The sequence below is a fragment of the Vicia villosa genome, unplaced genomic scaffold, assembly GCF_029867415.1.
Source record: "Vicia villosa cultivar HV-30 ecotype Madison, WI unplaced genomic scaffold, Vvil1.0 ctg.000643F_1_1, whole genome shotgun sequence".
Classification (NCBI taxonomy): Eukaryota; Viridiplantae; Streptophyta; class Magnoliopsida; order Fabales; family Fabaceae; genus Vicia; species Vicia villosa.
In genome coordinates this window covers 613,722-638,537 of record NW_026705287.1, presented here as the reverse complement: position 1 = coordinate 638,537, position 24,816 = coordinate 613,722, and the positions used below count along the sequence as shown (strand labels likewise).

At 34.9% G+C, this 24,816-nt stretch overlaps 2 protein-coding genes across 2 annotated transcripts; one reads left to right on the top strand and one right to left on the bottom strand.

Annotated features, from left to right (window-relative positions):
- Positions 1-4,735: 4,735 nt before the first annotated feature.
- On the bottom strand, positions 4,736-13,128 carry LOC131630076 (disease resistance protein RUN1-like). The gene is made up of 5 exons (XM_058900875.1): positions 12,077-13,128; positions 9,647-10,784; positions 9,140-9,406; positions 7,858-8,688; positions 4,736-7,304 (listed from the first exon to the last, which is right to left on the bottom strand). Exons 1-5 carry the CDS (start codon positions 12,811-12,813, stop codon positions 6,765-6,767), a joined length of 3,513 nt encoding a protein of 1,170 aa, XP_058756858.1. The 5' UTR covers positions 12,814-13,128; the 3' UTR covers positions 4,736-6,764.
- An 829-nt stretch (positions 13,129-13,957) lies between these two features.
- LOC131630075 (disease resistance protein RUN1-like) lies at positions 13,958-18,207 on the top strand. The gene is made up of 4 exons (XM_058900874.1): positions 13,958-14,134; positions 14,263-15,370; positions 15,642-15,911; positions 17,667-18,207. The coding sequence occupies exons 1-4, from the start codon at positions 14,034-14,036 to the stop codon at positions 18,126-18,128; spliced, it is 1,941 nt and encodes a 646-aa protein (XP_058756857.1). The 5' UTR covers positions 13,958-14,033; the 3' UTR covers positions 18,129-18,207.
- Positions 18,208-24,816: the final 6,609 nt, after the last annotated feature.

Here is a 24,816-nt window from a genome sequence, read left to right as displayed (position 1 = left end):
TTCCAATGGCATATGTAGCACGAGGAAAATCAAGAAGTCATGACATGAGTGTTGTTCAATGTTTCTGTTGCAAGCAATTGGGACATTACGCTTCAAACTGCCCGAAAAAATTCTGCAACTATTGCAAAAAATACGGACATATTCTTAAGGAATGTCCAATAAGGCCACCAAAGAGAAATGTCACAGCTTTTACAGCCTTGGTTGGTTCATTTATTCCAAACAATTCAGCCAATCTAGCACTGGTTCAACAAAATGCTTCTACTACTACTTCAACGGTGACCCCTGAAATGGTTCAACAAATGATCGTTTCAGCATTCTTTGCTCTCGGATTCTCAGGTAAACCTTCTTCCTCTTGGTATTTTGATTCGGGGGCTTCCAACCACATGACCAGCAATGCACAATTTCTTAAGAATATCAAAAATTATTTTGGAATTCTCAAGATTCATACTACTGATGAAAATTAATTGCCTATCACAGACACTGGTGATATTTCTTCATCTCTAACAAATATTTTTGTCTCGCCTGGTCTCACTAGTAATCTCATTTCAGTCGGTCGATTAGTCGAGAATGATTGTCAATTACAATTCTCACAATCTGGTTGTCTTGTGCAGGACCAACAATCAGGGAAGATAATTGCGAAGGGGCCTAAAGTTGGACGTCTTTTCCCAATTCAGTTTTCATTGCCTCCAAGTCTTTCTCTGCCTTTAGTTTCATGTAATTCTGCTATTGTTGATTACCAAATATGGCATAAGCGTCTTGGACATCCAAACGCCAATGTACTTTATGACCTGTTAAAATCTAGTTTTCTTGGAAATAAACACATTCCATCTCTTAATTCTGTTAATTTTGATTGTATTCCCTGCAAGCTTGGTAAAAGTAAAATTCTGCCTTTTCCAACACATCAATCTAATGTAACACAAGTATTTGATATCATCCACAGTGATGTCTGGGCGTGGCACCAGTTATATCTCATGCTGATTACAAATATTTTGTAACTTTTATTGATGATTATAGTCAATTCACGTGGGTCTATTTTTTGCGATCAAAAGATGAAGTCTTTTCAACTTTCAAATTTTTTCATGCTTATGTTGAGACCCAATTTTCATCAAAAATAAAAATATTTCGCTCTGACAATGGAGGGGAATACATGTCACACTCATTTCAGAAATTTTTTCAATCCAATGGCATTGTATCTCAAAGGTCATGCCCCTCAACTCCACAATAGAATGGAGTAGCGGAAAGAAAAAACCGACATATGCTCGATGTTGTTCGTACCCTTTTGTTGGAGTCTCATGTGCCTTCACGATTTTGGTGGGAAGCCCTTTCCACCGCTGTCCATCTTATAAACAGAATGCCATCTCTACCAATAGGTAATGAATCCCTTTTCATTCGGTTATATGGTCACGCACCAAATTACTTCACTCTTCGAGTATTTGGTTGTGAGTGTTATGTCCATCTTACTCAAGAACGCACCAAGCCCACTGCACAATCTGTTGAATGTGCTTTTCTCGAATATTCTCCTCATCAAAAGGGATTTTTATTTTATGATCCTAACCTTCGTAGGATTCATGTATCTAGAAATGTCATTTTCCAAGAAAATTTATATTTTTTTGCATCACATCAGGATCTCGTCTCGTCTACAATTTCTATTTTGCCACTGTTTTCCCACTCCCATTCAGGTCAACAATCTTCTAAACCTCTCTTGACCTACAAATATATATAAGATGCATATTAAGTGAGGGGACTTTTAATATGAGAGATGAGAGGAAGAAATAATGACCTTTGATTGAATTAGATGAATGTGATCAATATTTAATTGGGAAATGCTAAACGAAACGAAACAAATTCGTGAAATTGAACGCGAATGACGTGGATAAGCTTTGGATATCAATTTCTCTTTCCTCTATAAATTTTTTGGTGAGAAAATTTTCTCTTTTTTATTACCACACTAATTAATATTTTTTTCAGAAACATTTATTTATTTATTTTTCTTGGCTTACGGCTTATCCTCAACCATACAGGACCGATGTTAACAAATTTTACATCAACTTTCATCTTAATCTCTGTCATCCAACCACACGACACCAATCTTTTAGATTGTCGATGATTCAATTTGGATTTTTCTTAGTTATTCATCATCTGTTCAATTTTAGTTTTCTTGCTTATTCATCACCTGCTAAATATCGGTTTCCTTGTTGTTATATTTTCATCCCTTACAATATCAAATTATAGGTTTCCTTTTCTTAATGCAAGAGAACTATAATCATTTCAAATTATGTGTATCACTTGATTTAGAAGGCTATAAGCAAGGAAGTAATGTAAATGTAGACGCAAATATATATATATAGGTTGAAAAATACATTATGGTTGACGGTCGCGGTCGCATTGCAGCTTTTGCGAATTTGATTGTAGTCGGCACGACATAAATTAACCATAATGTATTTTTCAAACGGTAAATAGTGGTATCGGCTCGACATCAACCTATATCGCTTTGTCACGCTATTTGCGTATCGGCTCGACATCAACCTATATCGCTTTGTCACGCTATTTGCGTATCGGCTCGACATCAACCTATATCGCTTTGTCAATTAATTGAAAATATGTTCAGCAGCACTACACTTACATTACTTCCTTGCTTATAGCCTTCTAAATCAAGTGATACACATAATTTGAAATGATTATATTTCTCTTGCATTAAGAACAGCAAAACCTATAATTTGATATTGTAAGGGCTGAAAATATAACAACAAGGAAACCGATATTTAGCAGGTGATGAATAAGCAAGAAAATTAAAATTGAACATATGATGAATAACTAAGAAAAATCCAAATTGAATCATCGACAATCTAAAAGATTGGTGTCGTGTGGTTGGATGACAGAGATTAAGATGAAAGTTGATGTAAATTTGTAAACATCGGTCCTGTATGGTCGAGGATAAGCCGTAAGCCAAGAAAAATAAATAAATAAATGTTTCTGGAAAAAATATTAATTAGTGTGGTAATAAAAAAGAGAGAAAATTTTCTCACCAAAACATTTATAGAGGAAAGAGAAATTGATATCCAAAGCTTATCCACGTCATTCGCGTTCAATTTCACGAATTTGTTTCGTTCCATTTAGCATTTCCCATTTATTAAATAAATAGTATTTAAGAAGTACGCTCGTGAAATTTGCGAGCTTCTTATTCGTGATGAATAGCACTGCTGTATTTAATTATACATTTCTCTCTCTTAATTATTCACTATCTCTTTCTTCTTCCAAATAATAATTGCATATTCTTCTTTCATATTTTTCTATGTTTTCAAATAAAAAAAGCTACAAGATTTTTAATTAAATTTCAGCAGTTTTATATATTTTTTCTTCAAAATTCTGCAATATAAAAATTAAAATAATAAATTTAACTAATAGAAAATTATTACTTGAAAAATGGTCTTCATATTAAAGTTTTTTTTACATATTATTTTAATATTTGAACTTGTACAATTTAATATAATTTTATAAATTTATAGAATTTTAAATATTTAAAACATATTAAATAAATATTAAAAATAAATTAAAACACTATGCGGTATGCAAAATAACCTCTGATAATTCAATTCTCAAAATAGAAAAATGCAAGGTGAAGGAACACATATGTTAAAGGAACAGTAATTTACACATTTATTTAAATTCTTTCACAAAATAGCAACATATGTGTTCGTATCAGTACAATTTAGGATTTAGAATTAACTAAATTCTTTCATGAGTAAGAGGATTTAGAATTAACTAAATTGATATGGCTTTTTAAATCTTAAATGAAAGCAATATACTTTCCACCGTTGTTGATACTCACTCACAAGTCACAAACTCACACATTCATATAGAGTAGAATTATGACAAATCTTGTACTAGAACGACGTTTCTTATCATTTTAACTATGAAAAATTGAATTTTATACAAATAATTTAAAACCAATACTATTGAATGTATATGGAGAAGAATATTGTAGATATATTAAAAAAAATATTATCAAAATGTTATTGGAATTGTAAAGTAAGTTATACTAATTTGAATCTTTTTTTTTATATAAAATGACTAGAACAGAAAAAGTATGATTCTAAATATATTTTTTTTTTTTACCACAACATTTTGTTAGATATTTTATTATTAAAGTAAATGTCTATGATTTTTTTCATTTTTGAATATCTTATGAATTCTTAGTTGGACTCTACAGCTCGACCTTCTTCCTAGCCTTTAAAGGAAGTGTTTTTCATTGTTTTCTTCATCCGTGATGAGTTGTTTTATTAGATATGTTATGTGTCTAGCTCAACCAATTTTTTTTTTTACATTATACTCGGGCATAAATCGTGCATTTTATGGACGAAGAACTAATGTTTACATCATTATTTTATGTTGGTTGTCAGCAGTCTAACATGACCCTCTCATTTTATTCGAGTTTAAGACCCACTATACATAGTAAGGCTAACTTAGGCAGGATTTTATAATCTCTACCAAATTAAAGACTAAGAAAATAAAAAATAAAAACAGTTTAGTTATATCATATTGAAATTTAAGCATAGATCCTCATATTTACAATTCCAAATGTAAAAGAGAAATTAAATTTAAATATTTATTGTCTATTAAAGTTGTAACTTATATATAACACACAAAAACTGTTTACAATTGATGAGAGCAATTTTTCAACCACTATTTTACACAAGAATCTAAAAGCACACCATTCTCATAATTAAATCCTTTAACTTGAGAACACCTTTATATCATAAACAAAGGTACACCATCAAAATATCCCAGCAACAAAAGAGACACCGGCAGCTTAAGAGCATATTGTACACAAACCAAATAGTAATGGTAAAGAAATTAACATGAACATGATCCTTCCTTAACAAGATCATCAATACAATCCCCAATAAGCATATAACAATATTCTTCCTCAAGCACAGGTAGCCACTGCAGGAAAATAATTTTCTCAACGAGTAACATAGCAGCACTATAGCTATTTCAAAAGCAAGACCTCAGCTGTAGGAGAAAACTCTCAAACAAAGATAAATTCTATACCACCCTCTACAGCTGCCTTGGGTGATGTCAAAGGAAAGTATTCAATTAGGTCAATAAAAAATTAAGAAAAATCAGATTACTCAACCAACCGAGTTATCTTGGAGCAATAGAGCACCCCTGGCTGCAAGTTGGTAAAAAATAAATGTTGAAGCAGTTTGTTTTAGCAAAGGAAATGAGTTTGACGAGATAACCATTGAGTCTGATGCTGCGACTGTGGTAAAATGTTCATTGATCAACTCGGAGTTTCTTATAGGCACAATATATTGTATCTTTCTGAACTCCAGAAGTTTGCTAAGCTAGGTTGAAGACACTTATGTCCAATTTATTAAAATACAAGACATATATAAAAGCTATATCTCATAGTATGGTTAGAACAACTAATCAGTCAAGGTCCAATTTAAGTGGAGAATGCCCCAAGTCCCATCCCAAATCCAACTATAGCTTTATGTATTGATTTGACTTCATGAAATCTCTTTTTTATTTTCAAACACAAGTCTTTCACCTAAGATATAATTGTCAACCCCATTTTCTTATAGAACTTTAATTCATTTTTTCGTTTAGAATATGAATTGAAATCACTTTTTCTATGAGGCAAAACCAACTTAAGCATGAACATTTGTAAGGATAAAGTTAGGTTGAACCAACATTTTAAGATGATATGAGAGTCGATGTAAGATTTGTTGGACTACCTACTATCAAGTCACCGCTATCAAACCACTTGGGTCATGCTCTAGTGGTCAAGTCAAGAGCATGAGGGGTGTATTAAAAATCTCGCATTAGATGAGATATGACTCGAACATGTGTTAAGGGGGGAAGTCCTATAAGTTAGCCGGGGCCAAGCCACTAAAGCTATGGCTTTAGCCCTTAAAACTTTGGGTCAAAAAAGGCCTCAAAAGTTTAAATATAGCTATAAATATATTCCATGACCAAAAAACAACAAGTATTTATCTAGCTTAGTTGGTTAAGAAGGAGGCCGGAGGAGGATCCTCTGACTTTAGGGCGGGAACTGCACTCTGCCTTTCCCCTTATCTCACTCTAAAAATGCAGTATCTCTCATGTTGTTTCCCTCCTTATTTTCACCTCTTTCACTTCTCTCATGAAAATTCCTAAAGTTATGGGAAGTTAGAGAATCCAAAGTCAGAGGATCTGCTTCCAAGGAGGCCTCGTGTCTTGGATAGTACAACCTTTGGCTGGTGCAGAATTTTATATATATAATTTTTTTTTTAACATTGTGTTATTTTCTTAAGGCCTCACAATAAAATGTGTTTTAGGCCTCTAAATACGCTGTGTAGGTCCTGAAGTTAGCTTTGTAAGGATTGAGTTAATCTAGCCCAAATTCTAAGACCTTTCCCACTTGTTAATCCTAAGGATTGAGTTATATTTGTCTATCGAGTTATATTTGTCTAAGTTATATTTGTCTAACACAAATATGTCAGACAAAGATATTTCAATAAAAATTAAAAATTGAGTGTTTCTCACTCAAAGTCAGGAATACAATTAGAACCACCCATCTATCCAACTAGATATGATATGGAAGAACTGTAACAGAACATACAATATTTGACTTCTCTTTAGAAATTAAAAAAATTCACCAGGGATAAAATCTAGAAACTTCAGCCAAAAATGGAAAACAATTGTTGTTAATACAAAAGGTTTGCAAGCACTACAAGAATTGAGTTTTACCCATCATTGCTTTACCATCATTCATTGATTCATTCCATTCGATTTTTCTTCCTTCTGTTCTGATTGAAGTCATTGGTGGATTCTTCTTCAATAGAGAATCTCTTGACAGAGAGTTCATTTTCAGTGCCTCTGCAAGCAATGCCACTCAAATCTGGTACATGATGTAGCTCCAACTTTTTATCAATTGGTTCATCATATACGAGATAAACTGATGTCTTCTTTACAATGAAACCATTCTCAAAAATAACAAGGACCTCCACTTTGTCACCGGGTTCCATACTTGATACTACCCTCTGCCCTTCCTCATCTTCAAATGAGACTAATGCCTCTCTCTTATAAAGTTGAATGGTAGTCTTTGTGTAATTTTTCACTAATACGTTTTTAAGGCCATCTGATGTTATGTTATTTGAGGTTGAAGTATAGACAATGCACATCATTGATTTTAAGTTACGCCCTTCCATTTGAGGGACTTTAAAAGTTACTGAAGAACCTTCAGAATGAAAGGTTAACCAATTTGGATAACTATCACCGGGGAACAAATATCCACCACTCCCATTGATATCCTTATTCTGTAAAAGTAAAGATAGACTAAAGATTTAATTGACAAGCATATTTATATCACCTTATCATTTATTCAACAATTAAGATATAATTTTTCTCAGGTGGTAATTAATAATACTTTGGATGTTAAATTTTTCTAAGATACACATATATATTTGCTTGGATTCATAAAATAGACTACAAGTCCTAAAAATAATGGTATTGTGAAAAAGTTTTGAAAATTGTAAGTTTGTAACAGTTTCTTTTCCTAAAAACAAAGTTTATGAAAATCATGTCATAATTGGTCACAACACTACATGCAACCAAAAGAAAAACTCATATTCATGGATACTTTAAATCAACTACATAACTAGCATGGAAAATGCATACTCATGTTCTTTTCATGAGTAAGGAAACTTTGTTATAAAAGCACCCTCAGTGTAAAATATGCATTTTAAACTGTCATCAATTCACAACTCATCAATTGTATGACTTTTAAGGTAGTTATAAGCAAAGTCTAGTATTTCTAATGATCAAATAGTTATATTTGCAAGGCGGGAGAAGATATAGAGTATGTCAAACCTGTAAAATCATCTCTTTCAGAATATTGGTAACTTGACAATTCATTCCCATTTGAATTAAAAGAGACTTAAAGGAATGTTTTGATCTTGAAACATTCACTTGACTGCAACATTGAATTAATGTAGATGTGCTAACATTTGATACTTGTGATGTAGTTGCAGTTGATTCCAATTCCTTGGAAACTGTGGCATATAAAGTATCCACAATTATTTTTGCATCTAGAGAAAGTTGATCTTCAGATTTGCAATCCACCCAAAGACTTCGAAGCCTCGGAAGGTGGTTAGAAAAAGCCGATAGTTCATGGGAACTACTACTTGGTACATCTAAAGCAACAAGAGATGACATGAGAGAAGATGCTTGAAATTGGGATGAGAGATTATTTGATGGTGACATCCAAGACCAAATGATAGATGGAAACACATCACGTGAAAATCCTTTGTAGCCGCACAGAGAAACATATCCAATGCTTTTTGACCGCACTATTGAAAAAGGAACTCTTGTGATTGCAGTGTTATCTGCAAGCAGAGTAGTTAAAGATTCCAACTGTACCAAGTCCTCTTCCAACTTGTCAATCTTTAAACAACCTGAAAGAACGAGAGTTTTTAAAGATTTCAACCTATAGATACTTCTTGGGAGGCTACATAGGCTAATGCAGTCTTCTAAATTTATCAGAAGACTTTTATTGAGATGTCCAATGCTAGGAGAAACCTCAGACAGCCTTGAACAATTTTTCAGTACTAGCTTTTCAAGATTAGGCATGTACGAAAAGTCTGGGGTGTGTGTCAGACAATGAGAATGACTAAGATTGAGAATTTTCAAATTTCCCATCATCTGCAAGAACAAAAATGTAAAAGGGAAATGTAAGGAAGAAGCTTCAAAAAATAATGGAAGCTATTATGATGTCTCACTAAACAAGCTATTTACACTATCTTCTAACTATCTACTGCTAATGCTTAAAGAAGTTTCATTAACACACCCATTATACATGAGTGGGGTTTTGAATAGTTGTATAACAGTGTAAAATAAGTTTCCTAAAAAGTATGAAATTCTTAATTTTAACATTTAGACGAACTACCGTTTCATAACAAAAAATAATATGTTCACACCTGGAATACTTGGAAAACTTTCTCTGAAGAAATTTGCAAAATTAGAAAGACTGGCAGACAGAAAGACGAAAACAGAATTAAAAAAGTACCATATAATAACATAATATTTCAATTTGACCGACATGGTTATATTTTAACAATAAATATGCTAATTAAAAAAATATCAAAAACAATACCTGGGGATCTTTCCACATACGTTGGACATTGCTGTTCTCTAACTCAATGAAAACCAAATTTTCTCGACAAAAGTTCGTAGGAATATGTGTTAAGGGAAATCCATTCCAAGACAGCCATCTCAGATTTTTTGAAAGATATTCAAAATCTCCATCAAGTTTAACTCCAGCAAGTTGAAGTAATCTTAGTTTCGTCATCTTCTTAAATGCTTTAGTACTAAAACATTTTGCCTTAGCTTTGGGTAACTTCAAAGCCAACCCTTTAATAGACTTCCTATAAAAGATAAAAGACCAAAAAGCAAAACATGCACATTTTAATCTATTAGATACAAAGTAGATAAACTTGTAATGAAACAGCATTTATTACTAGCTAGAAGGGAAGGAAGCACAAAACTATTCACAACTAAAATCATTTTCAAATCATAGCCAAACTAATGAATGATGACAAATGACTAAAGTTTTGGTTTTCCTTTCTCAAACTTTAGATATTTTAAATCAATAATTAAAAACTGAAGTATATGAAATTCTTACAGATTGATCAGATAGTATATCAATCACATCCTCTTCAAACCACAACCTGCAACGCACCTCAGGCTCCTCAGGTGATTTCTCACGAATGATTTCTCTTCCCATATCTCGCACCAAATCATGCATTCTAAGTCTATTCTGATGATCAATAGTTACAAGGCTTCGTCCCACCAAGATACTTATTCCAATATCAGAAAAAAGTCCACAGCCATTTAATATAAGAGTAACATCATTTCGGTCCATTCCAATAAAGAAACAAGCTATGTCAAGGAATGTTTCTTTCTCGGTGTTATCATTTAAACCGTCATAGCTTATTTTTAGCTTTTTTTGTACTTGGTCATTAGGAATTCTTTTGAGTTTCTCCAACACACAAAGCCACTCTCTTACTTCCCTGTCAAACAAATATGACCCAAGGACTTCCAAAGCCAGCGGCAATCCCCCAGAATACTCGACTACATTTCTAGAAATTTCAACAAAATCATTTGTAGGACTTGCTTGCTTGAATGCATGCCAACTAAATAGCTCAATTGATTCACTTTCATCCATGTGCTTCATTTTGTATACTTGGTTAACCCTATTTCCTCGAAGTATATGTCTATCCCTTGTTGTGATGATTATTCTACTACCCGGGCCAAACCAATTACGATTTCCACATAAAGCATTCAGTTGGTCCAATGTATTCACATCATCAAGTACAATCAATACTCTTTTATGGCAGAGTCTTTCCTTTAAAATGATTTTTCCATATTCAGTGCTTTGTATTTTGGAAGTCTTAGTTTTGCAAATATCAAAAAGAAGTTGTTCTTGTAAACCCACTTGTCCAACATTTTGCTCCCAAACTTCCCTAATATTTGCAAGGAAACTTCTACCTTCAAAATTGCGACTAATTTCATTGTAAATGGCTTTTGCAATGGTTGTTTTACCAACTCCTCCCATACCCCACATCCCTAGTAGGAGAATATCATCTGATTGTTGGATATCCTGGTCTCGACCTATCATTTGAATCATTTCTTTCACTCGAGTTTCAACTCCCACTGGATTATTAGCAATAAACAAGTGTGTCTTATCTAGAAAATGTGTAACATTTTCAACAATACTTTTGATAGCCTCACTTTCATTCCTACATAAAACAAACCAAATTAAGATACATAAATACATACACACTTTCCTTTTCTACAGGTTTCATGCACTGAAGGGAAATCAATCTAATTCAAAGGCATTGTTGGGCATGAAATATGGACAACTTTCTTAGTCCGAATTCAAAGTTTCATACTTTGATTTATCATGTGGGAAACTAGCTTTGGTCAAACAAAGCCATCACTAGGACTTGAATTAAAAATGCATTCTAACTCTAAAAAAATTACTATGCAAATGATATTTCTATTTCTTAAGAAATGTGGTTGGGCCTAACTCAACCTTACAAAACTGACTTAACAACGGGCTTGTAAGGTGAGGATTGTCCCCATTTATAAACACAACAAGGCCAGAGATATGGCCTTGTTGTGTTTATTAGTGAGGGCAATCCTCACCTTACAAGCCACTTAAATTGCGCCTTCATTACGGTCCGCCTCTAGTCACCTAAATTGCGGCATTTCGCTTGCCTTCATTGCAGCCTCCAACACCTTCATTATGTTAGGTTTGAAAGGGCGGATTAGTCCCACATTGCTTAGAGATACGGTTTGTGTTGTGTTTATAAGTAGGAGCAAACCTCACCCTACAAACTGGTTTTGTAAGGATTAGTTAGGTCCAACCCACACATTCTAAGGGTGAATTTCATGAATGTTATTTTTAGGGATAATATTCAATAATTGTGATTTTCATAAAACTTTTTCAATCCCTATAAGCTATAATTATAGCCTTCAGAGTTCAGACTATAACTTCATCTTCAATTTACTTTACTTAACTACAACAATCAAGTTTTATCTTACTATATGGATCAGCTACATGAATCAAATTTCTACATAATATTATATTACAAGACTATGCTTCAATCCAATTTGTTATTTTCAAAATTTTTCTTAATAGTTTTTTTATAGATTTTTTAAATCTTCATCTACCTTTAATTGTTTGACTCCTCTACATCTGAACTACTCTCCTTCCAATAGAGTTTACAGGTCTTCTCTCTATATGCCCAAACCATCTAAACCTATTTTCCCCAACATTTCTCCTACAAGTGTTATCCCATCACTCTAATATAGTTATTTCTAATTTCATCTCTTTTAATCTTACCACACACCCCACATAACAACATCTTCATCTCTCTACATTTGCTTTAATTAACTATATAAATATAATGAGTAGTCAATGAACTATATAAAACTTATCAAACTATTCATAATTTCAACAAGTATCTATTTAAGAGCATTATGAAGATTCACCAATTTGACTGTTTACTAGGATTGAAAATTTAACCTGGAATTTGGGATTACAAATCCAGCAAGCGAAGCAGCTTCACAAATCTCTGTTCTCCAGCTTCTCTTGGGACAACCCCTCGTTACAAAACTTTTCCAATTATCACGGGAGACACAACCATCTAACCACCACACCAAACCTGGAGGGTGATCGCCCAACCCCTCGTTACAAAACTTTTCCAAAAGTTTTTGAAATCCCTTTCCGAACTCACCAGTTTGGTGACGTACTTCAGATGGATCTACATCATAAAACACTGGCAGAACAATTTGCCCAATGTTTCTATGACACTGCATAATTAGCAGCAATTCTTCGACGCACCAACACGATTGGGCGTAGTTTGCTGAGAAAACAATAACAGAAATCTGAGACTGTTCGACTTCGATTGCTTGGCGTAGCGAAGTTGAGATATGGTCTCCCCTTGGAAGTGAACAACCATCTATATAAACGCGAATTCCCTCGTTTTGAAGCGAAGCATAGAGATGTGAAGTGAAGGAAGCACGAGTGTTAAGAAGTGTGGTTGGGCCTAACTCATCCCTACAAAACCGGCTTATAGGGTGAGGATTGCCCCCACTTATAAGGACATGTCCAGGCCATATATTGTCCAATGTGGGACTCTTAACACACCCCCTCACGCCCAGGACTAGACAACTGGAGCGTGGAAATAAATGGCGGGTGGCCCGATAGCGGAAACCATAGAAGGTGGCCCACCGGATCTTAAACGAGGCTCTTGATACCATGTTAAGAAGTGTGGTTGGGCCTAACTCATCCCTACAAAACCGGCTTATAGGGTGAGGATTGCCCCCACTTATAAGGACATGTCCAGGCCATATATTGTCCAATGTGGGACTCTTAACAACGATTGTCTTCGCCTCTGAAGCTTAGGAAGACTTCATGGATTCTTGTGTCGGTTTGTGTTCTTCTATTTGTTGTATCTTCATCCTCAAAAAGTGAGAAACTGGAACTGGAACTGGAAGAAGACATATATGAAATAAACGATGAAAAGAATTTCTAGATTCAACAAAGAATAAAAAAAGTAAGAAACTGAAGGAAGTAGGTGATGCAGTCAACTTAACTAACGTTTTCATCGCGTTTACTTATCTTTATTTTTCATAAATAGAAGATGGATAAATACAATTAAAATTAAAATTGGAAATAAATTTAAACTACTTATGTCAAAATTAACTCTGAACCAAATTAAACACTTCAGCGGGTTGGATGTTAATGGTAAAAAAAAAAATGATTAAATTAAGCTATTCATGCTGATTTAAAAGTGTATAAATCAAGAAGAGGAATAAGAAAGAATAAAATATTTTATCATGTATTTTTCCTTTATATTTATCATGTATTATGAAGTAAAATAATTAAATTGAAAGTAATAAAAATAGTGCTAATTAAATTATAGTACAGTTAAAAAAATTACTCTTTCAGTTCATTTTTAAGTGTTATATATCAAGAAAATTAATCATTGTTGTTATTTCTTAAATAATAATTCTTTTTTCTTATAGTACTCTCAACTTTTTATTATTTTATTTGATATTTTTTCTCTCTCTCTAATAAATGACTAGAGTAATTTTAACATAATAACAATTATTACTATTTTAAAATTTTAAATAACACTTAAAAAGAAATAAATTTTTCTTTCAAAAATTACAATTAAAAAGAAACGGTGAGAATATTGTATTGAAAAATAAAAGTAATCATCGTAAAAAAATTATAAATAAATCGATAATTTTAACACAGAAAAAATATTATAATTATTGTATTAAATTTTGTGTTTTTGTTAAATTTTTCATTAATTATACAAATTAGTTTATATTCATTTTTTTTTCATATTTAAAAGCATTATTATTGTCCCAAGCCAATCAAAATGGCCATTGACTGACGACCCGAAGAAAGCAAGGATTCACCCAAATTTCTCATAGAATAGGGAGGCAGATTTCAACGTCTTTTGAACAAAATGAAAAAGGAGGCAGATTTCGATTTACTGTGTGAAAAGAGATGGAGAGTGATGCTTCGTCTGACAGCTAACACCGCAGGGTTCGTAATACTAAACTCCAGGTAATTTCATTCAACTTTTTCGGTAACTATTTTTTTTCCTATATTCAGTTTACTTCATCATATAGATATACTTTTGATATATATGAGGATGTATGCTTACAGTACATATTTACATTCTATTTGGGTAGGAATGAAAGTGAGGATATCAAAACAATTGTTGACAAAGTTTCACATTTGCTAAATAAGTCAGACTTGTTTATTGCACATAATCCCGTGGGAATTGAATCTCGAGTGCAAGATGTCATTCAACTTCTACCCATTCAATCAAATGATGTTTTACTACTAGGGATGTGGGGCATGGGGGGAATTGGCAAAACAACCATCGCAAAAGCCATTTACAATAAAATTGGCTGCAATTTTGAAGGTAGGAGCTTCATTGCTAATATTAGGGAAAATGGGGAGAAAATTAATGGACTAGTGAGTTTACAAGAGCAACTTCTATTTGATATCTGCAAAGAAACGACAATCAAGATACCAAACATTCAGTCAGGAATAACAATGTTACGGTCTAGACTCAGCTTAAAAAAAGTACTCATTGTACTTGATGATATAAATAAGTTAGAACAACTGCATGCTTTCTGTGGAAGTTTTAGATATCCAGAATGGTTTGGTCCAAGGAGTATAATAATTATCACAACCAGAGATAAGCGTTTACTTAAGGGGAGAGTTGATAAAATATACGATATGTCAATAATGACTGAAAGTGAATCACTAGAGCTTTTTAGTTGGAATGCGTTCAAGCAAGCAAGTCCTATGGGAGATTTTGATAGAATTTCCAGAAATGTAGTTAAATATTCTGAGGGATTGCCGCTAGCCCTTGAAGTCCTTGGGTCGTATTTGTATCATAAGACGGAATCAGAGTGGAAACTTGTATTGGAGAAACTCCAAAGAATTCCTAATAACCATGTGCAGAATAAGTTAAGAATAAGTTATGATGGTTTAAATGATGATGATGAGCAAGAAATATTCCTTGATATAGCTTGTTTCTTTATTGGGATGGATCGAAATGATGTTATACTTATATTGAAAGACCGTGGACTTTCTGCTGAAATTGGAATACGTGTCCTTGTTGAGCGAAGTCTTGTGACTGTTGATGATAAGAACATTCTTGGAATGCATGGTTTGATGCGAGATATGGGAAGAGAAATCATTCGTGAGGAATCACCATGGAGGCCCGAGGAGCGTAGCAGGTTGTGGTTTTATGATGATGTGATTGACGTATTATCAAAACAAAATGTAAGAATTTCATACACTTTTCTTTAAAACTATGGATTCTAAATATCTTGAGCTCAAGAAGTTAAAATAAACACTTATGATTCAGTTGTCAACATCCATTTGTTTTGTTGATTATCAAGAGATCATCGAAAAATTAGTTTGGTGGTGAATCTTTTTGTGCATCCTGACTTATAGTTAGTAACAATAGGATTGGTTTCGTGGCAAGTTTTACATCCACCTTGTTGCTTTAATTTGTGCATGTTTTTGCTTTCTGGTTCATTAAACTTCACAGGGAAAAGAAGGTGTTTTGGGTTTGGCTTTAAAGCTGCCTATAGCTAATGCAAAATGTTTTAGCACTAAAGCATTTGAGAAGATGGAGAGACTCCGATTCCTTAAACTTGATGAGGTATTACTTGTTGGAGATTTTGAATATGTTTCTAGAGACCTGAGATGGCTGTCATGGAATGGATTAAGTCAAATTCCTAGAAACTTTTTTAGAGAAAATTTAGTTTCTATCGAATTGGAGAACAGTCAAGTCAAACTTCTATGGAAGAAAACTCTGGTATTACTTTTGATTTTAGTTTTTCACACTACATGAGTTATTATCACTTCTCATATTTATGGTTGAAACTTAAATTTAAAAATACGACCTTTAAAGTTAAATTATTAAATAAATTTATGCACCGTCAATGTAAAAAGTTTTACAGTATCAATTCATCACCATCATCCGTTTGCATGTCTGTGTATGTGGTAGGGGTGGCAATCCAATCCATTAAATCAAAATCCATCCGATCCATCCACTAAATTATCCATCCAATCCATCCACTATAGAAAATATTAGCTAATGGATTGGATCTAATCCATCCATTTAAAGTTATGGATGGATTCAATCCATCCAACAAATTTTGAAAATCCATTGGATTATTTCTTTATTTTAATTTTAATGGACAATATTTTTAATCAAATAAAAATTTATTTATATAAAAATAAAAATATAATTATTTTTTAAAATTTGGTGATATATATATATATATATATATAAATGCTTGTAACTGATTTCAAGGTGTTGTTTCATCGTAAAATTCGTTTGTTGCTTTTTGAAAAAGTTAAACGCGTCCTTACCAATCTCTCGCACTGGAATAAGCTTTAGTCATTACTCAGTTTTTTAACTTTGACTATTTTTCACTAAAATGAAATTTATCTGTTTGTATTTAAAATTAACTTGTAGTGTGTTCCACCAAAAATAATGTAATCAGAAAAAAAAAATTTGTATTATGCATGTTTGATTTTCTATCAAGGCCCTAAACGAAGTATATATATATATATATATATATATATATATATATATATATATATATATATATATATATATATATATATATATATATATATATATATATATATATATATATATATATATTAGAGTTAAAAATTATTTAAAGGAAATTTAAAAAAACAACTTTTTTTTGTAAAAATAGAAAAATAAATTTGTAAAAAATCTAAAATTAATTTTATGGATGGATGGATATCCATCCGTTCAAAATAGCTTAATGGATGAATCGGATGGATTATATTTTTTAATGGATGGATTGGATTGAATTTTTTAAAAGAAATTTTAGTGGATCATAATGGATTAATGGATTGTTTGGATCCATCCATTAACAATCCAATCCATATCCATCCAATCCATCCATTTTGCCACCCCTAGTATGTGGTTAAAATAAAAGTCAAACTTCTTTCAACTTAAAGTGTAGTAAAAGTGCATTCCAATTAAATTCATAAATTTGATATACTTTTAGTTCTTGTTGTGATAATGTAACTTTTGTAAGCATTTAACAATATAATATTGGAATGAAATTTTGTGCTAACTGCTAAGCATGAATCAAAATGGGTTTATCAATATATTTAGTGTACACCATGAGAGCTTCTACAGTCTACAACTACTGCAGGTTAAACACATCATTACAAATTTACCACCTAAATGTGTGTAAAAACGTTGATATAGCTTAAAGGAGCAAAAATGGTTGTATTTTTTACTGTTTGATTAAAGAAACTTTAAATTTACAGTTTAAATTTATGAACTCTTAGTAAAATTCTAAGACACAAGTTAATAACTTATGCAACATTATATGCAGAAATTTGCCTCTTTTTTATAAAGATTTTAATTTCCACTGATATTGGAATTTTCAAAAAAATAACTGCACTAATGTACATGTTTTACTTTCCATTCTCATAGATAGTGATGCATTGTAATCCTTTCCATTTACTTTTTGAAGCCTCTTACCTAAGTTGCTCAATAATATTTATGTTCTTGCAGAGGATGGAGAAGCTGAAAATTCTCAATCTTAGTCATTCTCACTTTCTCACACGAAGCCCCGACTTTTCAAACATGCCTAATCTTGAAAAGCTAGTACTTAAAGATTGTCCATTGCTGTCTAAGATTTCTCCAAGCATTGGACATCTCAATAAAATTCTTCTAATAAATTTGGAAGATTGTAGTGGCCTACGTAGCCTCCCAAGAAGCATCTATAAGTTGAAATCTTTGAAAACTCTCATTCTTTCAGGTTGTGTACATATTGACGAGTTGGAAGAAGAACAAATAGAATCTTCAACCACTCTCCATGAAAATATAACTCCAATAACAAGAGTATCCTTTTTAGTAATAAGGTCAAAAAGCATTGGATATATTTCTCTGTGCGACTGTGAGGGATTTTCACGTTATGTGTTTCTATTTATCATTTGGCTTTGGATGCTGAGATATGCATTGATTTGTATATAATTATGTATTCATTACGATTGATTGTTTATTGATTTACCCTCCTAATCAAGGGATACTTGTTGTACAATATTCAATATAAGTAAAGATCAAGTTATTCAATAACAAAACTTTATTTTCAAGAGATGTCATTGTCACTTACAAATGACCTTCCATTTTGATTTCAAACATCTTCTCTCATGTCATCTCTTGTTGCTTTGGATGTACCAGTTAGTAGTTCCCTTGATATTTCATCACTTTCTAACCACCTTCCAAGGCTTTGACGTCTTTGGTTAGACTGCAAATCTGGAATCAACTTTCTCTGGATGCAAAAATAATTTTAGATGCTTTATATGACAGTTTCTAAGGAATTGGAATCAACTGCAACTGGTAATGAATTAATTCAACATTGCAGTCAAGCACACGTTTCAGGATCAAAATACTCCTTCAAGTTTCTTTTAATTCAAATAGGAATGAATTGCCAAGTCACAAGTATTTTCAAAGAGAAATTTATACAGGTGTGACATGCTCTCTCTTTCCCGCTCTTTTATGTTTGTCTGTGTGTATCACCTCGTGTTAGTCTATATATGTTGAAATATTTAATCATTATTAGTATTGGTACTATTTACTTTTACATTAATCTTAACTGATGCATAAGAAGTGTTAGTGTTAAGAGTAGAAAGAGCATTTATACATGAAATACTTGTATAGATTGGAGGGTACAATTAAAAAAAAAACATCGAAGCGACATGTTGTTTATAACAACAAATCTCCATGGAAACTAACAGAAATGCGCACTGATCACGCACAAAATCTTCGTTGGGAGACTGGGCCAGATGCTGCCGTGATTCACTCTATACTAGTACTATTAAGAGCATTTTTTTTTCGGGACAAGTACTATTAAGAGCATTGATAAAAGATTGGAAGCCCTCCAATCTGTTATTAACTAGTATGGAGAAAGAGCATTTATACATGAAATACTTGCGTAGATTGGAGATTTGTTATTTATGATTTGAATATTTTAGCGAAGATATGTTAAAGAAAGAATTGATGAAAAGTTATCCAAATCCAAATTAATTTAAATGAAAATTTAAATTAATATCAAATTAAATCTCTTAATGGATATGTTTAGCAAATGAATTTTTTTTTACCCACCTCCTTATGGGGGTCACCCCCAGCGAAAAACCCAGTTTACCCCTGCTTCAGAAATGAACTTCCGAAGTAATTTTTTTTAAAAAATTTTCTCAGACTTCGGAAGTTCATCTCCGAAAACACCAAATGGGGGGTGTTTTTGGAGATGAACTTCCGAAAACACCTTTTTTCAGATTTTGGGGGTTTCGGAAATGAACTTCCGAATTATGCAGAAACTGTGTTTTTTTTTATGATTTTGGAAACAGCCTCGTATTTTTAATTAAAGAAAGACGGCAAATAAAATAAGCGATATATACACAGAAAATATTAATATACTAATATGATAAGAATAGTGATATATACAAACCGATCCGATCCAAATCCAAATAATAATAGTCGACGAAAGATACAATCCGAAAACAAAAAAAATAAACCCGACCACTACTGGGTATGTCTAACCCTCTCACCATGGGCCCTCCTCTGCCGCCTGTATGCCGCCGCACGGCCCGCATCAGTGACGATCATCTCCATCACGGCGACTGCCTCTGGACCGCCCTGATGAACGACACCTCGATCCAACGCGTCCCGCCCAAGCATCTCTATCCGCTGGAAGATCGGCATGAGATCAATGGCGTGGTCATCCTCGGCCTGCTGGTTCTCCAGGATCTCCCCGTGTGCTGGCCTAGGAGCGCCGGGAGCGTCGGGTGTCAGCAGAGGATGTGACACCCGATAGAACCATGTGACGTACCCTCCACACTGTTCCAGTCCTGGGTGACCCGCATGCGATGGTACTCCTCCGGTACCACATGATGCTCCCAATCCTCAAACATGGCAGTGAGCTGCACTCTGGTCACTGTGTCAGGAGCAGCCTCAAAGGGTGACTTGGGTATCATCTGCACAAATCCGAACTGCCGCATGCACCGCTCAGGGAGATACCGGACCATGATGGTAGTCCCGCATGCCAACCAGCCAGAATATAGAGATATGCCGTCAAAGGGGACAATCTGAGTGAGGTCGCTGAACGGCCTCCAGGTGACGTCATCGTGCGGTCCAAGTACCCACGGTATGGTCCCACCGCATTGTTCCCCCTCTGGAGAACGTATCTGGCAGCCCTGGGCATGGCGTCAACGTACGCAAGATCGATGTGGAAGCCGTGGATGCGGGAGAAGTAGGAGATGATCCAGCTCTGAAACATAAATAAATACGAAACATAAGTAAATACGAAACACAAATACGAAACATAAATAAATACGGAACAATTAAAATGAAACGTACCGAGAGTAGTGTGCAGGATCCGGTCAACTGTCTCGTCCTCCAGTTGGAGGCCTCATTCAGCTTCTGGTATAGGTATGCCAGAGTAGCTGCCCCCCAGTTCCACTGATGAACGGTGGTCAAGTCCATGAAGTAGCGGAGGTAGGTCACGTCGACGTACCTTGCACTCTTGTCCACAAAGACTGCAGCGCCTACCACATGCATGTACCAGCACCGGAGAGCGCAGCCACGGTGATACTGTGTAAATAGCTCGTCACCCGCCTCCTCGGCATCGGCCTCCGCGTCCAGGTGGTACTCGAAATAGCGGCTCAGTGTGGTGAACTGGATATGAGGCCCAGATGTCGTGGCGCACTCAAAGTCAGTAACTTCGGGCTCCATACCCAAAAAGAGCGCCATCCACTCAGTGGCTACGACCCTCTGGATCCAGGAGTGGGTCAACAGTGGCCCCCTGATCGGCAGGTGGAGAAGACACTGCACATCATGCAAGGTGATCGTCATCTCCCCAACCGGCAAGTGGAAAGAAGACGTCTCCTTGTGCCACCGCTCCACAAAAGCGCCCTGCATGCCGTGGCTGATGGTGGTGTACCCCGTCATGCAGAGCCCCCTGAGCCCTGAACCTCTCACAGTGTCGTTAAACCACTCGGCAGTCGGTTTAAATAGACTGAAAATCTTTCGGGCATGGTTCACCATTTTCAACGGCTCTCTCTCTCTTGTTACAAAAAAACAAATAAAAAAGTATGTTACATAGACCGGTTAAATAGACGGTTAAATAGACGGTTAATAAAATATTGAATAAACGTCTAAATTATAAACGGTTAAATAATGTAGTCGGGCAAATTATAAAAAATACCTCTCCCTCCCAGATCCGCCGAGCAACGTGGTCGCGGTAGGATATCAGCACGGAAGTGTCAATGGGCCCTCCCGGGTAGCTGTCCTCCTGCTCATCCTCCTTCCCGGGTGGAGGGTCAACATCCGGTACCCCCTCCGCCTCGTGGTATGACACTGCCACGTCCTCCTCCTCCTCCTCCTCCTCTCGCTGGCGGGAAGAAGATACCCGAGCCATCCTACTCCTAGATCCAAATGAGGAGGTACCCTCGTCCATCTCCACGGGAACTCGCACACGTCGTCCCCGGCCCTGCCCCCGTCCCTGTGTCGACGCCAGCTGCGCCGCCGCCCGCTCGCGTCTAGTCGACGCAGTCTGGGTCTCTCTACCCTGTCTGATGCGTGCTGGTTGGTCGCCTGACATGTTCCTGTAAACAGTTGAAATCGATTAATATGCGAGACAACAGAAAAACTAAAAAAAATTGCACTTCTGATACAATTCGGAAGTTCATTTCCGAAACTGGGAATGGAGGTGTTTTCGGAAATGAACTTCCGAAACACCCCTGCGTAGAAGTTCTCTGCAACCTCCAATGGCAGACCCCAAAATCCTAAATCAAACCTATGTCTAGACATTCTAAACATCCTAAATATCACTACAAACCTAACCTAATACATTTTTTGCTATTTGTAAATACCCTAATATAAATTTTAATCATAGATCTTAAAATCAAAATGCTTACCGATTGAATAGATTGGAGGACTTTTGAATGTAGTAGAGCAAGTAGATGGAGCCTTTGATGTAGCTTGGAAGTGGTTTGCAGAAAAATCTCTTTGGGGTTGAGTTTGGAAAAAGATTAGGGTAAATGAATTGGGGGAGGGGGGTTGTTTTGCTTAATCTGCAAAACGCGCAGTATTTCGGAAATGAACTTCCGAAATGCTGTTTTCGGAAATGAACTTCCGAAATAAGACAATTTTTTCAAAAAAAAAAAAGGCACTTTCGGAGATGCATCTCCGAAAACACCTTTTTCTTGCATTTCGGAAATGCATTTCCGAAGTCAGGGGTAGTTTGGGTTTTTCACCAGAGGTGGACTAGAAGGTTGGGAGGTAGCCAAAGAAATTTCCTTAGCAAATTAAACCTGCATCCAGATCATATCTGGTAGTCTCAAATCAATTGCCCGTTGGAGAAAAGCCCAACATATGGATTGCTATTTAAGAAGACTCATTCCCACCTTTGAAATCATGAGCTAGAGTTAAAGATTCTTAGTGTTAGGTTTTGTTATTTGAGTTTTTGTATTTGTTTCTGTTTGTGCATATCTATAGCGCCGCCTATAGTTGCATATCTAAGATATAGAGGTTATGTGTGTTTTAATAGAGTTAGAATTCGCAATATTAATCTGTCTATGTTTGATCACTATGGTTAGTGATTGACAGAAAGTGAGAGGGATTCTCATATTTAGGTGAGTCCTAAATAGAAAGAAATGAGTAGTATTAATAAGAGGGACATTGAACTAGGGGTTGTTCATCTAAGACACTCTATACTAATACTATTAAGAGTGAATATTCTTTCTTGGGGTGGAAGCCCCTCAGACGTAGGTGTGATTGCAACGAACTACATTTCCAATTCCTATGTGTTCTTTAATGCTTTATGATTTATCATCTTGTCTCTGTTAAACTATCATAAGTTAGTGTTGCACAATTATCTCAAACATTGTGCCCAATATTTGTCTTGCGAGGAACAAAATTTCAATTGGTATTAGAGCGGACACCCTGTTCTGTTTGGGCGAGCTACAGGGAAAGTATATTTTGTTCAAATGGATAATACAAATGGAAGATCACTCAATAGACCACCTGTTTTGGATAGGGGTGGCAAAAGGGGCCCGACCTGTTGGACATGTCCGTTTTGCCCGCACTTTAGTGTGGGACGGGTCAAGGATTTAGGCCCACACCCTTTAATGTGACAGTCCCGCCCCGCCCCATTTTTCTGCGGGCAGGTGAATTAACACAAATTTATGATTTTTAGGCCTAAAAGATGTAGTGCCCGCGGGCATTCCCCGCCTCGCCCGCACTTTTGTGCGGGGCAGGGTAAGATTTTAGGCCCGCACCATTAACTATATCCGCCCCGTTTTTTTGCGGGTTTTTGCAGGGTGGACATGCTTGTTTGCCACCCCTAGTTTTGGATGACACCAACTATGATTATTGGAAAACTAAAATGGTTGCCTTCCTTAAATCCATGGACAGCAAAACATGGAAGGCTATTATAAAAGGTTGGTAACATCCTGTGACTACCTCTCAAGATGGAACATCAATCTTAAAACCTAAAGTTGATTGGTCTGCTATTGAAGATGATGAAGCTCTTGGAAACTTCAAGGCATTGAATGCTATTTTCAATATTGTGGACAAGAACACGTTTAGATTGATCAACACATGTATTGAAGCTAAAGAGACTTAAGAGATTCTCAAAATTGCTAATGAATGCACATCCAAAGTTCGTATGTCAAGGCTGAAGCTCCTCACAACAAAGTTTGAGAATCTGAGAATGATAGAAGATCAATCCATCTCTTATTTCGACATCAGACAGTGTGACATTGCCAACCCTTCTTTTGAGTTGGCAGAAAAGATGTTTGAAGAAAAGCTGGCAAAAAAAACTTAAATCACTACCTAAGAAGTTCTAAATGAAGAAGCCACTCTATTAAATTCCAAGCTTGATCTGAATGAGGAAGCCACTCTGTTAAATTCCAAGCTTGAAAATATGATAAAATTTGTTCATATGTTGAGCAATGGTTCAGATATGTTAGATGAAATCTTGGAAATTGGAAAAATGTCTAGGAATATGAAGGCAATAAGGTTTGACTACAACTCCATGAACAAAGAAAACAAAGTTTCCACTAAGAATTTTGTTCCCCCTGAGAAGAAGAATGAGTTTCTAATGTTGGACCATATGTCACTATATTTAGTTTGACATGTGTATCCTCGAAACAGAGGCAACAAGAGCTCATCACGGAGATGTCACTATTGTGGAAGATATGTGGAAGATATGATCATATAAATCCCTACTACTATGGTCATATAAATCACTATTGTGGCCCGATTACTTGTAACAGTTTATATAAATGAACGTTACAAGTAATCAAGCCACTTACCTTATGCAAGAGCCATAAAGGCTTTCTTCTAATATTGTCTATGATATTTTGTTGCAGCACAACACTGTATATTGAAAATGAATTAAACATATTACGCGTTAAACTAATTACAATGTTAAAGAAAATATTACTTTAAAGTTTCATATCAACACACACTTACCAATTAATAATATATTTCATTTTGCTTTCGAGTTTCCTATGTAAGGAACACAATGTAATTATTCGTCCTAAGTGATATGATGATCTATTGTGAATGTTCACTGAATAAACACAAGCATATATATAATTAGTATTTGCCTAAACAAAAATAAATATATAATAGATAAACAATAGTTACAAAATTACTT

Bases quoted from the DNA above. Each gene is read 5' to 3' on its own strand.
- LOC131630076 (XM_058900875.1), bottom strand. From the start codon at position 12,813: ATGGTATCAAGAGCCTCGTTTAAGATCCGGTGGGCCACCTTCTATGGT. The intron at 10,785-12,076 runs GTTAAATTTTCA...TGTTTTATGTAG, and splicing joins TTTGTAATCCCAAATTCCAG to GAATGAAAGTGAGGCTATCA. The intron at 8,689-9,139 runs GTATTGTTTTTG...TTGTTCTTGCAG, and splicing joins GTATGTGGAAAGATCCCCAG to ATGATGGGAAATTTGAAAAT.
- LOC131630075 (XM_058900874.1), top strand. From the start codon at position 14,034: ATGAAAAAGGAGGCAGATTTCGATTTACTGTGTGAAAAGAGATGGAGA. The intron at 14,135-14,262 runs GTAATTTCATTC...CTATTTGGGTAG, and splicing joins TTCGTAATACTAAACTCCAG to GAATGAAAGTGAGGATATCA. The intron at 15,371-15,641 runs GTAAGAATTTCA...TAAACTTCACAG, and splicing joins ACGTATTATCAAAACAAAAT to GGAAAAGAAGGTGTTTTGGG.